At 38.4% G+C, this 15,951-nt stretch overlaps 2 protein-coding genes across 8 annotated transcripts in view; both read left to right on the forward strand.

Annotated features, from left to right (window-relative positions):
- The window catches only part of myo5aa (myosin VAa), a 62,056-nt gene extending 59,305 nt beyond the window's left edge, over positions 1-2,751 (forward strand). For 5 of the 7 annotated variants that reach the window (XM_015040508.1, XM_015040506.1, XM_015040509.1 and 2 more), the window contains one exon: positions 402-2,751. In XM_015040508.1, the coding sequence (XP_014895994.1) occupies positions 402-554 (153 nt within the window). In that variant the 3' untranslated portion in view covers positions 555-2,751. The remainder of the gene's footprint in view (positions 1-401) is intronic. The other 2 variants (XM_015040513.1, XM_015040512.1) reach the window with 1 other exon arrangement.
- A 2,233-nt stretch (positions 2,752-4,984) lies between these two features.
- The window catches only part of gnb5b (guanine nucleotide binding protein (G protein), beta 5b), a 14,939-nt gene continuing 3,972 nt past the window's right edge, over positions 4,985-15,951 (forward strand). Inside the window, exons 1-12 of the mRNA XM_015040514.1 lie at positions 4,985-5,075; positions 5,669-5,818; positions 7,072-7,183; positions 8,050-8,186; positions 9,034-9,075; positions 9,948-10,024; positions 10,137-10,269; positions 13,012-13,155; positions 13,270-13,361; positions 14,662-14,710; positions 15,005-15,101; positions 15,297-15,463. Coding sequence (XP_014896000.1) covers positions 5,693-5,818; positions 7,072-7,183; positions 8,050-8,186; positions 9,034-9,075; positions 9,948-10,024; positions 10,137-10,269; positions 13,012-13,155; positions 13,270-13,361; positions 14,662-14,710; positions 15,005-15,101; positions 15,297-15,463 — 1,176 coding nt within the window. The 5' untranslated portion in view covers positions 4,985-5,075; positions 5,669-5,692. The remainder of the gene's footprint in view (positions 5,076-5,668; positions 5,819-7,071; positions 7,184-8,049; positions 8,187-9,033; positions 9,076-9,947; positions 10,025-10,136; positions 10,270-13,011; positions 13,156-13,269; positions 13,362-14,661; positions 14,711-15,004; positions 15,102-15,296; positions 15,464-15,951) is intronic.

Below are 15,951 nucleotides of genomic sequence, written 5' to 3' on the forward strand. Positions count from 1 at the left end.
CTCGGCAGACCAAAGTGCTTCACAACAATCACAGTGATAAAACAAGAAATAAAATTAAGTTTGATAAAAATAATTTTAGAAAACAAAAAAAATGATAGCAAAATACCAATGAAATAATAAAATAAATAAAAATCAAAACATACTTAATTGCAGTTGCAACAATTTCCCAAAAACTCAAGTCTGTTTCTGAAGGTCAGAGGAAATGGATGCGTTTTCAGTCTGGACTTTTTTTTTTTCTAAACTTTTTAAGACAAAACCTCATCTTGTGTCGATGATGCTCATTTTCTGTTACCTGGTGGGTCATCTAGTCAGTGTTCTTCCTTGTTTGGCTTCGATCCCAAAACCTGCTGTCTGTTCAGTATATTCACTGTTTCTGACCCTCTCTTATTCTTCTTCTTCAGACCCGCTTGCGAGACCGCAGCGAGAGCCCCCAGCTGTTAATGGACACCAAAATGATCTACCCGGTCACCTTCCCCTTCAGCCCGTCCTCCCTCGCCCTGGAAACCATCCAGATCCCCACCTCCCTCAACCTGAGCTTCCTCACCAGGGTTTGAGCTGAAAAATCCCCAGCAGCAACCGCCGCTGCCACCTACTGGCCCGAGACAGATTATAAATAATAATTATAGTAAAAGCACTTCAATAAAATGTGGATGAACACAACCTGAAGAAACATTTTCTGTCCAAACTCTGACATGCACACACATCGGTGTCACTTTCTAGCTTGTGTTGCTCGGAAACACGCGCTACTCGCCCCGTGCTCTCCATTAAACGCCTGTATAAACGCCTTGACGGTTAGAGACGCCATTGGATCCAGTCAGTCATCAGCAAGAGGATTAGTGTTACCGATCCTCCCTCAGTGTCTCCCGTCATCGTTAAGCTAGCTGCTGTTCACGTCTGAATCACGAGAGCAAAGCAGGCAGAGATCTCATCACACAGAGCTGATTAGCAAACTATTGTCTTGCAAAAACAGCCGAGCGATCGGGTTTTATCCCCTCTGAGCACAGTCAAGCCAAGACAAGACAAAACTCATTGTCTGTACTATATTATTTATACACAAAGATATCTATATAGAAATAAATAATATATATCCTGTATTTTATTTATTAAAATTACGTTGCCAGCCTCAATGTTTAAAGAATACGAACAGCTTTGCTTTAGCTGCACTGACGTACAATATGTATGTCCTGATAGATAAATTATATCATAGTCAGAAGGTCTGGCACAGATTTTGATTTGCTGCGTCTTTAATTCAGATGTTTAATGTTTATTTCGGGCAGAAGTGAGGAGAGTCTATATGAAGGGTTAAACTCTGCTGAGGGTTTTAACCTGCGATGAGGTCCACTGTTTACAGCTCTGACCAGAACAAACCAGGAACATTTAAACTATGGAAGCCCCAATGTGCCACAAATTCATAAAACCTATTTACTTATGTCATTATTAAAGTCACTGCATTTTATAAATAAGTAAATTCCCGATTATGCATCTCAATTGTGAATATATGATTCATTAAATGTGAAATTCTGTAATTAGTCACATTTGATAGTATTTTAGAGTTAAGTTTGTGAATGTCAGTAATCAGTAAAAGCTGCTCCAGTTTCCTGCACAGCGTTTGCTCCACCCAGTAGCAAACGAGAAATTACTAACAGTGAAATAATCATTTATGCTTTTCATATAAAATGCTTATGTTTACCATATATTTTTAATAACATTACTTGCATTTACTTCCAATTTTGATGAATTGGAACATTTTGAAGTAATCGAGTGATTTATTTATTTATTAAATTGTGTCACTTTCGGACTTCCATATTCACCATACCACCAACACCAATAAGCAACATTACACTCAGCTTCTGTTTCCCCTCACATTCTTCTGGTCAAGGCCTTGGAAAATGTTCCCGTTTATCTTCGTGTGCGTATTTATTTCAGTATTGCCGTTTGTTTAGGGTTGTTTGTATTGTAAAGCCATATATTACTGAGCAGAATGAAGAGAGATTTGTTGTTTTTTTTAAGTACGTTTTACAGAAATTGCCTGATATCTGTTCTATGTTACATTTTCTCTGCTTAACGCCCACTTTTGCCTTCCTGTTTTTGTGACACAACATGGGCATTTGTTACAAATAACCAACAGATTATTTATGGTCATCGCTTCATTTTAACTGCTGGCTCAGTGCTTATCCGTTAGTCTTTTTTTAAATTCACTGTACAGATCGTTTAGCTTCAGATATCTTTACATACTTGGTACTTTAGCAAAGCATAAGGCATGACGTGCTGCTGCTTTGTTTGTGTAACCTGCATGGTTTAGGCTTTCCAGACGTCACCAGCTTGAGAAAAGGAGCCTGCATGTTAGGAAAACTAAGGTCTGGAGTTGAGTCCACCAGGAAATCTGCCCATGTTGTGACAAAGACTCTTCCGTCTTCCTCTGCTCTGTCTTTTCTGCACTTTCAGCATACTTCCTGTTTTACCATTAGTACCTAAAGAGAACCATGTTCTGCCTCTTCTCCTCTTTTGATCATTATTTCATCAAAAACCCGACACTTAGTAAAACACGGTTTCTGTTTGGATGGTCCAGTTGGAACTGGACTTTTGAGGCAAATGAAATGGGGAAAAAAAAGAGAGCAGAGACACAAAATGAGGCAGAGAAATCTCAGTAAACCACAGAAGTTGCATCTTGTCGGACATCCTGATTGGATTAAAGAGAAAGTGCTACGTTTAGAGCTGCACCAATTAAATTGCTTAATATTGGAATCTGCCTACTTTTTTTTTTTTTTTGGCGGGGCTAAAATGAAAAAACTGGTCATTTAAATGCATCAAACACTATTTTCAATCAGCAGCGTTTACTTTAATTTGCTTTACTTTGAAGAAAAATCAAAGGTTTTTATGCTTTCATTTTTATATGTAGCCCCAGAATAAAAAATCTAAATCGGTAAAATATATCGACCTGAGACGTCCTGACCGAAGCATCGGTAGTGACTTTTTTACGCCAAGAACATCTGTCTGCTCTCACTGGGACCACGTCTAATAATTCAGCCTTTTGTTTGTCTTGGTTTGTTTGCTGTGCAACATTTCTGGCTTGTGCCAAGAGGTCATATCTGCTGGTTGTGTTTTTGAAGGACAGCAACAAAGGAGTCGATCTACCATTTGAATGTTCATGTTCTAACAAGTGTATCATGATTTTTAGCTGCACATTGTAGAAGAAGCCTTATCTGACTTTACTGGTTATGTTATACACACATTGTGACAGTGTTCTCCCAGTACAGGTTTTTTTTTGTTCTCTCGCTGTTAAATGAGTAGAAGTTGTATAAAATGTGATCATGCTGTTCTGATGATGCCTCTTCTTGTCCTGCAGCTGGTGTAACACGGATGGTTTGAACTGTTTATTGATGAGTATGGACTGGAAAAACTGAAAAAAAAAAAAAAAAAAAAAATCCCGGGCTCAGTGGGAGCTGCGACACTCACACCATCGGTTGGTTTATTTGAGAAGAAAACGCCGTCATCGCTTTGGTCTCCGTTTCCACACCAAGCAGACAGCTGCTTGTAAAATACGACCCAGACGTGATAAATGATCAGCACTAGAGTTAATTGTGCCGTTTAAATAAACAACAACAAAATAAAAATACAAATAGTTCGGAGGCCAGCTGTGGCGGTACTGGTGCAAACATGCTGAAAACCGGTGCCGGGTGTTTCCCTCTTTAAACCAGTGTGTACATTTGACGAACTGGACTGTTTGTAGTTTCTGGTAGCTGTGCTTCGTGAATGTGTTCACCGTTAGCAAACTTGGAATAAAATTTCAACTCTGTAAGTAAAATAAAAGAATTCAGCACTGCTGGATGGTCCTGGAGTTTTATTATAACTTAAAATGTTTGGTATTTGATGCTAGGGATAAGGATGTGTTGTTTGTTTTTAAGTTCAGGGAACGCAATCAGGACACTGAATTATGGAAACGATAACCACTTTAATATATGAACAGCCAATGAACTGATAGCCTATGAAAGCCAATTTCTAATATTGATCAAATAAAAATGCATTTAATAATTATACCAAAAACAAATACAAACAAATCTAGACTAAGATAACCTGGAAAATTTAAAACATCGAACACTGAGCCTGCAAGGCCCTATTTACATTTTGAATATACAAAGATTTCCAGATTCCTTTTCCATACAAAATCGGATCATTTTGTAAAATTGGTAAAGGTAAAATTGCCTAAACAAATCATATTGTTTTTGCAATTGTAAAATTACAAGAAAATATACAAAATTTTGTACAAGGACCGGCTTAGTGTCAAAATATTGAAAAGTAAATTGGAGAAACATCTTATTTGACATTTTTCAAATTATATTGATTAGCTAGCTAGCTGTTAAATTAAGTTGTATTTTAAGTTAAAGAATAATTTTTACTGGGTCATTATAACCAATAAAACACTTCAGAAGGGGACAAAATAATCAAAACATTTGTTATTTAAATAAATAGGGTTTTTTTATTGATTTTTCAGCAGTTTTCTTATCTTTTGAAAGACAATTGTATAATTTTCTCTCAAACTTACTAGTTGTCTGATAATTCTGAGTCTCCCAGACACACTAATAATTTTGAGCTGAACAGAAGTTAATATTTTTAATGGGTTTTTTTTTTGTTGCAAAATTTCATTTGTTGGTTTTAGAAATGTTTATACTATAATTATATTGAACTATTGAAGTACTTCCATGCTTATTATTCAGTATTTTCGTCTTCAGACATTTTTAACCTCTTTTATTTCCCATTTTTAACAGTTTTGTCTGTTGGATTTGGAGATGGGGAGAGTTTGGGTAAACATCTGGAGATAAATGATTTGCTATGCAACATAATGTGATCAAACAGAGAATAATTAAAGTAAAAACTTTTTGGTCCCACCTTTAAATGGATCCTCCAGGCTCTGCAGGTGAAGCAGGGAAGTCAAAACAGAGCAGAGTCACGGCTAAGACACTTTCCTAAGAGGCTTACTGCGTCCTCTGTCCCTCGCTGATCCGTCACTGGAACCAATCCGCTCACTTCTACCTGGACAGGTACCGGCTGGGTGACGGGAAACGGTCTCTTTTGTGGTAAGACGCTTTTTATTTTAGCTAGAAATATGGATAATAAACGTGTGCAATATCACTGGGGAGACTATTCAGATGGAGTTTAATTTAATCGTAAAAACTGTTGCACTAAATGGTAAAAAATAAATCTTAATGAAATGAAATTGCTGCTAGCAAATTTGCACTTCAAGGTAAAAAAATCTACAACAACATGCAGTCAGGTCTGTTTAGAATAACTTGGGAGCAAATTGTTGCTGTTTTATCAGTTTTTACATGCATTTAGCTTGTAGCATAAAATCGAATTAAGAATGAAAATAAATTTAAGCAAAACATTGTTTAATTTTACTAACTGAAATAATTTATTACAATAAAAGCCTTAAATGAGAAACCTTATATAAAGTAAGAGTTATTTAATTATGTGAGGAGTTGAGGTGTGTTTGTTTCCCAGAATAGCTGCTCTCCTCTGAGAAGGATCAGGCTGGAGTAGATTACCAGCTGCTTATCTCCTGTACAGTATACTCGCACGCACGCGCACACACACACACAGAGACTCGATTAAATAAAACCTAATCAGTGTGCGGTCTGCTTGATGAAGTGCATCACTCTGTGTCCGGCAGGCGTGTCGCTGATCCTCTGCAGCCATGTGTGACCAGACGTTCATGGCGGCCACCTTCGGCCCGTGTGACAGCTGCAGCAAGGCCAGTCCGCTGATGAACATCTACATCAAGAGTGAGGCCATCAACTACTGCTCCTTCTGCGTGGAAATGGTAAAGCAGCGTCTCTGAGCTGCTGCCCGGTTTCACTGTAAAACCTCACAACGTTGTGTCCATCCAGACCCGGCGAAACCCGCACACTGTTTTGGCTGCAAGTTAAAGCTTTTCACAGTAAAACTCCAAATGTACTGTAGAAATCAGATATTTATAAACACAGAATACAAAGACATTTTCTTCCTCACAGTCTGTTTCAGCTTAGTTAAAATTACCCAAATTGTTTGTATGTATTAAATGCCAAAAAACTTTGTGAACAATTTTTGAGACATTTTTTTCTAACTTTCTTCAAACTGTTTGCAGTTAACTTATCAGAGGTTTCCAAAGTCACATCATCATCATCTGGGCTTCCCTCTCATTGCTTACAGAGATAGTAATCATTCTTCATGTAAACTTCTGATTTTGAAGACATTGATAAATAAATCTGATTTTTTTTTTCTCTCATTAATGGAGAAAATATTTCATTGACTCAAGGGAACATAATACAAATACTCAAAATTAAATTTTAGTTGGTAAAAAAAACTGTTACAGTGGGTAAAAACAATACATTTATTATAGCGGCATATGCTACTTTTGCATGGGACTCTATGCATATATTTATCAAATTAGAAGTGTTATTATTTCCCGATACAGAGTCTTATGCACCCATTCAAATAAAGTGTTACCAAATAAATAAACAATGCTTAGCCTGGTGGGGGGGACAAGTAAAGCCTGGTGGCCCGCCAGGCTAATGATACCCTGGGCGAAACCATGACAGTTTATGCAAGAGCAAATGTTTACATATTTACTAGCCTGACAAATCTGACCTTTTTGAGTGTAGCTTTCCTTTTTTTCTACTCCTCTTTTCATCAACATTATAATAAATGTTTATTTCTTAATAGGTTCATGCAAGCAGACTGGGACTGACGGTTCATGACGGATTTCTGCGATAGTCGAGTTTAAAAACAAGAACCAGAGGAGAGTGAAGCTGCATTTGCAATGCGGGGCTGGCTTTTAAAAGCCTTCAGTGTCTCTGAATAGCAGGACAGATAGAGGATGGGGGGAGGCAGAGCAGAGCGGCTGCATCACTGCTGCTCTCCAGGGTTATTTTAATGGACCTCTAACCACCAGACAAACTGGGCTGCTTCTCCACGTTTTCCTGCTTTCTGCTCTCATCCCTCCTCTTTTCTTTTTTCTAATCCCCCCTCTCTCTCTTTCTCTTTCTCTCTGTGTGTGTGTCTAACTTTGTTTCGGCGTTGATTTGCTCGATGAAGATGGCGTGCCAGGGACTCCAGAAAGGGGAGACCCTGGCATCACTGAAGAAGGAGAGCGAGAACCTGAAGAAGAAGCTGGAGGAGGAGCGTGGCAAGCTGAACGATGTGGAGCGTGAGTGGCTGTGGAAGCTAACGCTGCTGGAAACTGACTCCTGAACGCTTATTATTGGTGCAGAGCACCGATATCAGGCTGCTTACATTTTGTTTCTGTTTTTTTAATCTTGTTCATACAAGCGATGGTGTGGATTTTATGCACAACTTTTACAAGTCAGATGAATGTTAATGTAATTGTGAAAAATACTGACTTGTTTTAGGTTGCAGACTGCTTCCAGATGTTTAGTTTCTCTATTTTGCAGTTTTTTATTTGAGTAAATTAACATTTTTGATCTGTTCTGTAATCTAGGAAATTTCAAAGTCTGTGTTTTTAAACTTCAAATAAAAAAAACTAAAAAAGCATCCATCTTAATTTTAGCCAGTGTAATACTGTTGTCTTAAAGGGGCAGTACCCCAATTTTTGGGCAGCCCCAAAGTATTTATGAAATTCAAAGGCCCATATCAGGTGAATTACTATTTTGAGATTTTTATAAGTACTTGAGTATTTGAAAATTATGACGTTATAGTAATTTTTATTTTAGGGGAGGGACCAACATAGAGCAACTTGTCATTTATGTTGCTACTGGGTCCAGATGATGACCCAATCAGAACCTCACTAATCAGCATAATATGCTAATGATGGAACCCAGCGCACTCTGGAGTGAAACACCTGCTATAGATGTATACATGCTGATTCGGAAAGATTTTACAGTGTTTCCCTCTTCCTTTTTCTTCTTCCACTTTAGATCTTTACATTACATTAAATATAAAAGTATAGCAAAATTTGACTCATTTTGGGAAGCAAAATCTAAAAACAGTTTTAAACTAAAAGTAGAACCTGTACAAAGCATAATTATGTGTGTGTGTTTGTGCATGTCACCTCAGTACATCAGGTGGCTGAGAAGGTTGAGGCGGTGGCTGCTCTCTCCTTGAAGACCAGGCGCGTCCTGAAAGGCCACGGCAACAAGGTTCTGTGTATGGACTGGTGTAAGGACAAACGTCGCCTGGTCAGCTCTTCACAGGTACACACACACATTCACGGCTCTGTGGCATCCCTACTCGGCTCCTGTTGGGTTTGGGGGAAAACGTCATTTTATGACACCATTAAAGCTTTCTCAATGACATTTAAGACCTGCGTGAATTATATATATATATATATATATATATATATATAAAGCTTAATAACACATTAAGTTCGTCAAGTGAACCAGCTGTTTACACCTGCTTATCACATTCATATGTGATAAGCTTAAGAATTTTATTTTGTTGGCACTGGATATTTGCTACCTGTTGAAGTAAATGTATACTTACCCATGATGAAGTTAGCCAAATGCTTTAGCATACAATTTGAAGCCGTTAAGCTAAAGCTAGTCTCGGGGCGCTAGGTTTGTAGAGCGCGCGCTTGACTCGCAGAAGCTACGCGGTTGAGTTCAATTTCCGGTCAAGAAGAAGACGCCACTTGCCGCATGTCTTCCCCTTCTCTCTCCTCCTTATTTTCTATCTACTCACTGATCAATACAGGTGATTAGAGCCTAAAAAGTGTTTTTTAAGGAGCGGTAACTCTTTCTAAGGCTGAATGTGAACACCTGTTACACCTGTTCAAATTCCAATACTTTCTGCTTTGCATCCTGGGATTTGTAGTTTAGTCGCACATAATTCCCAATTTCTTCTGCAAGAGCTACAAACCACAGAAAAATGAAACGAATGCTTAAATGTTACACATAAGTAAATAAAGATTTTTTTTAAGTCTAAAATTTGGATTTGAATATTTTATTCATTTTTAAAACTTGCCAGGAATCTTGTAGACATGCTGATATTTTTATTTGTTGCGTAAATCTGGGACAAATGCAATATGTTTCTCTCATTTAGGATGGAAAAGTGATTGTCTGGGATGCGTTTACTCTTAATAAGGTAGGTGCATAATGGATGGCATACTAGGGGTGGATTTAGGCTTCTTAAAAAAGACATTTTTTTACATTTTTCCCAATGAGTTACGTTTTAAATGTAGATTGCTTTGTCAGAAAAATGCATTTAAAAATCTATATAAAATTTAACTTATTCATGATTTCATAAGCTGATCATTTTTGATTTAATCCAGCTGTAAATTTGTATTTTAAGTCCAACTTTACATCCTTAATAGTTTATGGTTGATGTAATCTGACAGACAGACGCATCTTCAAAGAGCAAAAATTGTGTTCACATTTTTAAAATAGCATTCCCTGTAAAAGAAAATAAAAACTAGTCAAATCTAAACGAATCAGTAACTCAGCTGATGTGACACATCTATCACTTCTCTGGAGGAAGGGTGACCCCAGTTTGACCTTTGCTACTCATCAGGCAGCCAAATGGTTTTTCTTCATCCATGTTCCTCCATGTGAGCTGCTGGTGCTGCTGGGCTTATGCGCCTCTGCTCTCCTAACAGCTGGAAAATAAAACGATTAGACAGAAATATGCCTTTAAAGATTATCTGTCCATCAGTTGACTTTGACAGCTGCCAGTGTGTTGATATGCATGAAGGTCTGAGTGTGGCTGAATGAGACTTATCCTGCTTTAAAGATTTATTTTATTTAACCCTCATTCCCAGACCTGAAACTTTTAAAGTGACTCAGATCCGGGCTCACAGGAGCTACAGTGTCTAGTAAAAATATTCATTCATTCTTAGATTTTATTAAGCAGCAAATAAACATTTCTGTGTCATTTATCAGGATTTTATTTTATTAAACAGAATCTGCTGTCTAAAGAGGAATGAATCTTTTTATGTGTGTGTTGTCTGTGTCCTGAAGGAGCATGGGATAACCCTGCCATGTACGTGGGTGATGGCATGTGCGTATGCTCCCTCTGGTTGTGCTGTGGCATGCGGGTGAGTACGCTGCTTTTTAAAAAAAATTTCTATAACATACGATTGGCATCCTTTTTTCAAAACTCACAGAAACTCTGTCATAAAACTAAAAATGTGTGACCTCATCCAACAGGGGCTTGGATAACAAATGCTCAGTGGTCCCGCTGTCGCTGGACAGAACTGAGAACCTGGCAGCAAAGAAGAAGTCGGTCGCCATGCATACCAACTATGTATCAGGATGCTCCTTCACCAACTCGGACATGCAGGTTCGACATTAGAAAAATCAATAATTATAGTGAAACTTATCAGAAATCCATATGTAGATTGGATGCATAAAACTAATATACGGCGTGTAAATCATCTCAACCACCACAAAACAAATAACAAAACGAGACTGTTTTTAATGTTAATCAGTCCAGTAATGATTGCTATGAACACAAATGTCTTTAATCAAAGTGAAAACAAGAAGCTACTGCAGGTATGATGTTGAAAACTCATAGCCTTTCAGCATAACCATAGAACAAAAAAATCTGAGCAGTTCATTTTCATCTAATCCAGTGATTGTAGTTCTGGAAAAATGCTTAGAAAAAAAACAACTAAATGTTGGAATTCTTCTGTCCGGAACGACCGGAAGAGCACAGAGCGGGGTCAGAAACACGTGTTGGAGTATGCAGCGATAAAGACAAAACACTGTAGCAGATTATGTAACATTTAAAATTAAACAAGACAGGTTTGTGCAAAATGTTTCATTATGCAACATCAGGTGGGGGCAACAGGCTGCATGCCACATTCTGACATAAAGTTTCTTATTTTCTGGCTTAGTTAAAGTTTAAACCGGAAAAAAATCAGTCCGAGCTGCATTCTTATCTTTTATTTCTGACATTTTGTACCCTCAAGATTGGTATTTGGTTGCGTCCAGTACACACACACGGCCTCTCCTCCCCCAGCCGGGTGGATGAGAGGGTGGAAGGAAGAACATGAAGGAAATGGTCTGAGCTGTTGGCTTTAATAATTTACTCCTTTGTGACGCTTCACAAAGCAGAGGAGCACCGGGGAGGGAAGAGCGGATGAGAGAGAGAGAGAGAGAGAGAGCTGTGATCTTCTGTCCGGGGAGTATTAATAGACTCTGAGTGGCTTTTATCTGGGACCCAGAGGGCAGAACATTTACCACCCAAATAAACGCAAGTGGACAAAAATCTTCACACCAATCCACCTGTTCCACCTTCAGTCACAAACTTTGATGTGTTTTAATATAATAGAATAGAAACAGTCTTTATTGCCAAGTGTCAATCATACAATGCTGGTATTGATCTGATACTGATATTTTGGTATCGGTATTAATGATATTTTGTATCAATCTGCCCACCTCTAATGGATTAGGCTTAACACAGAAGAAAACCTGTTGGAGGCTTCAAAATACTCGAGTCTGAGCAAAAAAGTGGTTCTATAACTATCGATTCAATTAGGCAGAATTCAAATGCACACCGCACTTTTCAGATTTTCATTCCTAAACTGAAACATAAAATAAAAATAAACACCATGCAGAGTCTTCCCTGCACTAACTACGCACTACTTTGCGTTGCTCTGTCAAACCGAATCCCAGTGAAAACACATTAGAGATAAAAAGTTTGAGCTAAATGAAGAATGTTTTCAGGTCGGCATAAACGCAGAATCACAAAAACTTTCCTTTGTGTATCTGTGTGAAACCCTTTCACGTGTGATTCCGATGAGCTCCATTTTTAGACACCATGCAGAAAGATCGCGGCTTAGAATGGCTGAAAGTAAGAGTTTGTCTCGCTGCAGCAGGATGTGGTGTGTTTCAGGTCTGAGGTCACGCAACATCCTCTCTAATCAGGCAGCCAGCAGGGACGCCTCGTGTTTGTGTAAATCTCTGAGTCCCCATGATTTGTTTTCATCACACAATTTCGGTGACATCTTTCCGTTTTTGCGAGCCCGTTTGTTTACAGACAGCTGATTGCTCAGTGAGAGTTTTCAGAGTAAGCGAGGAGCTGCCTCTCTACTCTCTTTTGCTGTATCTGTTGTTTAGATTCGTGTGTTCCCGGTTCTGATCTTCAAAATTATCATTTATTTTCCTCCTATTAGACACTACTTCCTTTATGTGTAAAGAAACCGTTTCGTTCTTTCAGCCGATGTCCCCTGAGCACTGGTATTGGTCGCAGACAGTAAATATAGCAGCAGCGATACTACTGGTTTATTTTCGTCTCTTTCATTTCCCAGTAAATTAGAGAATTGAGAGCAAAACCAGCAGGTAGAGCAATTCACAAGAAAGGGCTGGTTACTGCTTTTCAAGGTGGACCAAGATTTGAAAAAAAAAAACTGTTACTAACTAACTACTCAAAATCAGATTAGTTTGAAGCTTAATTCTGTTTTTATGTGTTGTTTAAATAGTTGTGATTAAGTGAGCCCTTTCCAACCTTTGACAAAACCTGGTTTTGGTGATTGAGTCAGACCCGAACCCTCAGAGTCACATAAAGACGGCTACAAAGTCGGCCTTCTGTCAACTGAAGATCATTCCCAGGTTTAAAGGACTGATGTCCCAGAGAGATCTAGAGAAACTCATCCATGCAGAAACTAAATACTTAGTTTATTAATCACTGAACGGCTTAGCACCATAAATATATTAAAGATCTGCTGTTGTTGTTTCAACCTTCTGGTCCTTCTGCCCAGAACCAGAACCAAACATGTAGAAGCAGCATTCAGCTTCTGTGCATCACAAATCTGGAACAAACTCCCAGAAATCTCCAAAACAGCTGAAGTTCCTTTAAATCAAGGCTGAAAACTAAGCTGTTGGAGCTGTTTTTGAACTATAAAATTAACCAACATATCGGATGTGCATTTATGATTTTGATGATGGCACTGATGTTGGTCTTCTCAGCTGTTGACTGTCTTTTATGACTTTGTGTTTTTACGACATGAAGCACTTTGAACTGCCTTGTTGCTGAAATGTGCTGCGCAGATAAACCTGATTGATAGTTTGTGTGTGCCAGCTGCTGACCTCCAGCGGGGATGGAACATGTGCATTGTGGGACGTGGAGAGTGGGCAGCTGCTACAGAGCTTCCATGGTCACACGGCGGACGTCTTGTCGCTGGACCTCGCTCCGTCCGAGACCGGAAACACGTTTGTGTCCGGGGTGAGGGGCCTGACTTTAACTTGTAAAAATAATTTATTTTTTTCTTTGTTTTGTTTTAGAGATGTAATCAGTGGTTTTCTTTCACTAACTTTTATCCTGATGCGTCATTCTCAGGGCTGCGATATGAAGGCCAACGTGTGGGACATGCGCTCAGGACAGAACATTCAGTCTTTTGAAAGCCACGAGTCGGATATCAACTGTGTGAAGTGAGTTCAGATCTTTAAAAGACGCACAGATCTGACTTTATCCCAAACAGACCCGCCGTCATCATTTTACAGGCATTTTGTGTATTTTTAGACCTTAATGACAGGAAGAAAGAGCCGAGTTTAATGGTTTAAACTCTTTGCAAGTGTAATCTGTGATTTAAAAGCTGGATCTCTTGGATTTGCAGCTGATTGCTGGTTGCTGAAACTTGTGGAAATATTCAGGATTGAACTCGATTTTTTAATATTCTTACAAAAATACTCCTTATGTTTTATCTCACTGTTCAACCCATAATCCTCTCACTGCGGTCATGTGACATTGCATAAGTTTGTGTTCCCATGACATCCTTCCCAGAAGCGCAGTGTCAGCAAAAGTCTATTTTTTGTTTTGTCTTTATAGGACAAATTTCCCAATTTTTAAGGTTACAACATATCAGAAGTATGTCCTAGATTATACTTAACGTAGTTAAAACATTTTAAACAATTGTAAATAATGTTTTAAGTACTACTTCAATATTTTGAAGTAATGAGATTAAGGCACATTTCAATAGATTTGAATACTAAAAATCTTTAACCAAAACAGGCCTGTTTTAAGTTTCAATGGATCCGATGCATGTCAGAGGTGTTAAAAACAAAAACAAAAAACATCTTCTGATTGTGTGCTGCTTCTGTTGTAATATAATGTCATTTTTTGTTGCTATAAATACCAATAAATGAAAACAATTAGGATGTATTATTATGGTTGAGAGTTGTAATAAAGCTGGTTACGACTGGATATTTAAACTTTTGTCATTTATCAGTTTTACAGAGCAGCAATGAAAAATACTTGTTAAACTTTTTGCATTCTCACAATTGTGTGTAAGATCTTCAGCTGAAATGTAGATCCAACGTGTTTACTCTGGAGATTAAATATCCTAAATGTATTATTATTTTTAAATGCTAAGATTTTAATGTAAGAAATTTTTTTCTGTCGGTGCTACTGACTAAAAGTATTATTTTCACATTTTTAGGCGATAATTTGAATATAGTTGAGAAAAACAGTAATTTTCATGTAAATATCACCATCAGTTTGTTTTGTAAGATGCAAGAAAACAGGTAGACAGCCATCACTGTTTGAGATGTAACAGCTGGGGATAGGCAGCGTCACAAGGTTATGATTAAAAGTGAGAAGTGACCCAGGGTCAAATTAAAAGCGTTAAACTTTGACTTTGTTAGCAAAACTATGACACAGAATTTTTTTTTTTTTTTTCCTAGCCAATGAGTAAAGTTGATTATGTCTGAGTGTAATCTCCCTGACATCCAGGTACTACCCCAGTGGAGACGCATTTGCATCTGCGTCAGATGATGCCACGGTAAGTTCTGCTTCTCCGCTTGTTGATATACGTTTCTGTCCCCATGAGCTACATCAGTGATTCTGAGGAAGTAATGTTAGCTTTATGACCTTTTAATAAAAGTTATCTGTGACACCATTAAAACCTTCTGACCAGCTATATCTCCTAAGCTAAAATGAGCTGAAGTCGTGCCTGTGTGCCTGTGTGTGTGTGTGTGCGTGTGTGTGTGCGTGCGTGCGTGCGTGCGTGCGTGTGTGTGTGGTAGTCCAGCTGTGTGTGTTGATTCAGTCTGAGATGTTTCTTGGTTCTCCTCAGTGCCGTTTCTATGACCTGCGGGCGGATCGCGAAGTCGCCGTCTACCAGAAGGACAGCATCATATTTGGCGCCTCCTCTGTGGATTTCTCTCTGAGTGGTGGGAAGCATTTTTAATTCAAGCTGGACTGCAAAACGTTAAGCTGTTTAATATGCATGATACCAAACCAGAAGTATTTCATAACCCAAACCAAGTTTCCTCTAATCCAATTGTTTGTCTTTGTTTACCTGAAATTCCCCACTTCCTTTTTTTTTTTTATATGTCATTATTTTCATCCTCTGCCCACGCATCCAGGCCGCCTGTTGTTCTCTGGGTACAACGACTACACCATAAACATTTGGGACGTTTTGAAGGGGACTCGTGTCTCCATCCTGTTTGGCCATGAAAACCGCATCAGCAGAGTCCGAGTGTCGCCTGATGGCACGGCGCTTTGCTCGGCCTCCTGGGACAACAGCCTACGGGTGAGCAGGAGTTTTCCGACAAAGCAGGAAGTGGGAAGTTATAGGCTTCAACAAAAAAACAAAACAAAAAAACAAAAAACAAAAAAAACCCCAAAGGTACAGGTACAACAAGGTAATGCAGGAAGTAGTCGCATCCGTCCATCAATGTCCGCTCAGATTGGGGCAACAGGTCCAAGCCAGTTTTACATCAGCAACATCCTCCAGCTCATTTTTGGGGTTTCCAAGATGTTCCAAGGCCTTATGGGATATGTAGTCTTACAGTCTTCTAAACTGACGCATCATAATGGCAGCTGTGTAGCAAAATGTTAATGTAAACATATTAAGAAAATGTAATCTTTTGTTTAAAAAAAAAAATATATATATATATATATATATATATATATATATATATATATATATATATATATATATATATATATTTTGGGTTTCAATAACAACACTGCGTTTTGTTTACAGCGACAGCGATAGTGATAGTCAGACACAATGAT

The sequence above is a fragment of the Poecilia latipinna genome, unplaced genomic scaffold, assembly GCF_001443285.1.
Source record: "Poecilia latipinna isolate Pla-1442-1.1 unplaced genomic scaffold, P_latipinna-1.0 Scaffold512, whole genome shotgun sequence".
NCBI lineage: Eukaryota > Metazoa > Chordata > Actinopteri > Cyprinodontiformes > Poeciliidae > Poecilia > Poecilia latipinna.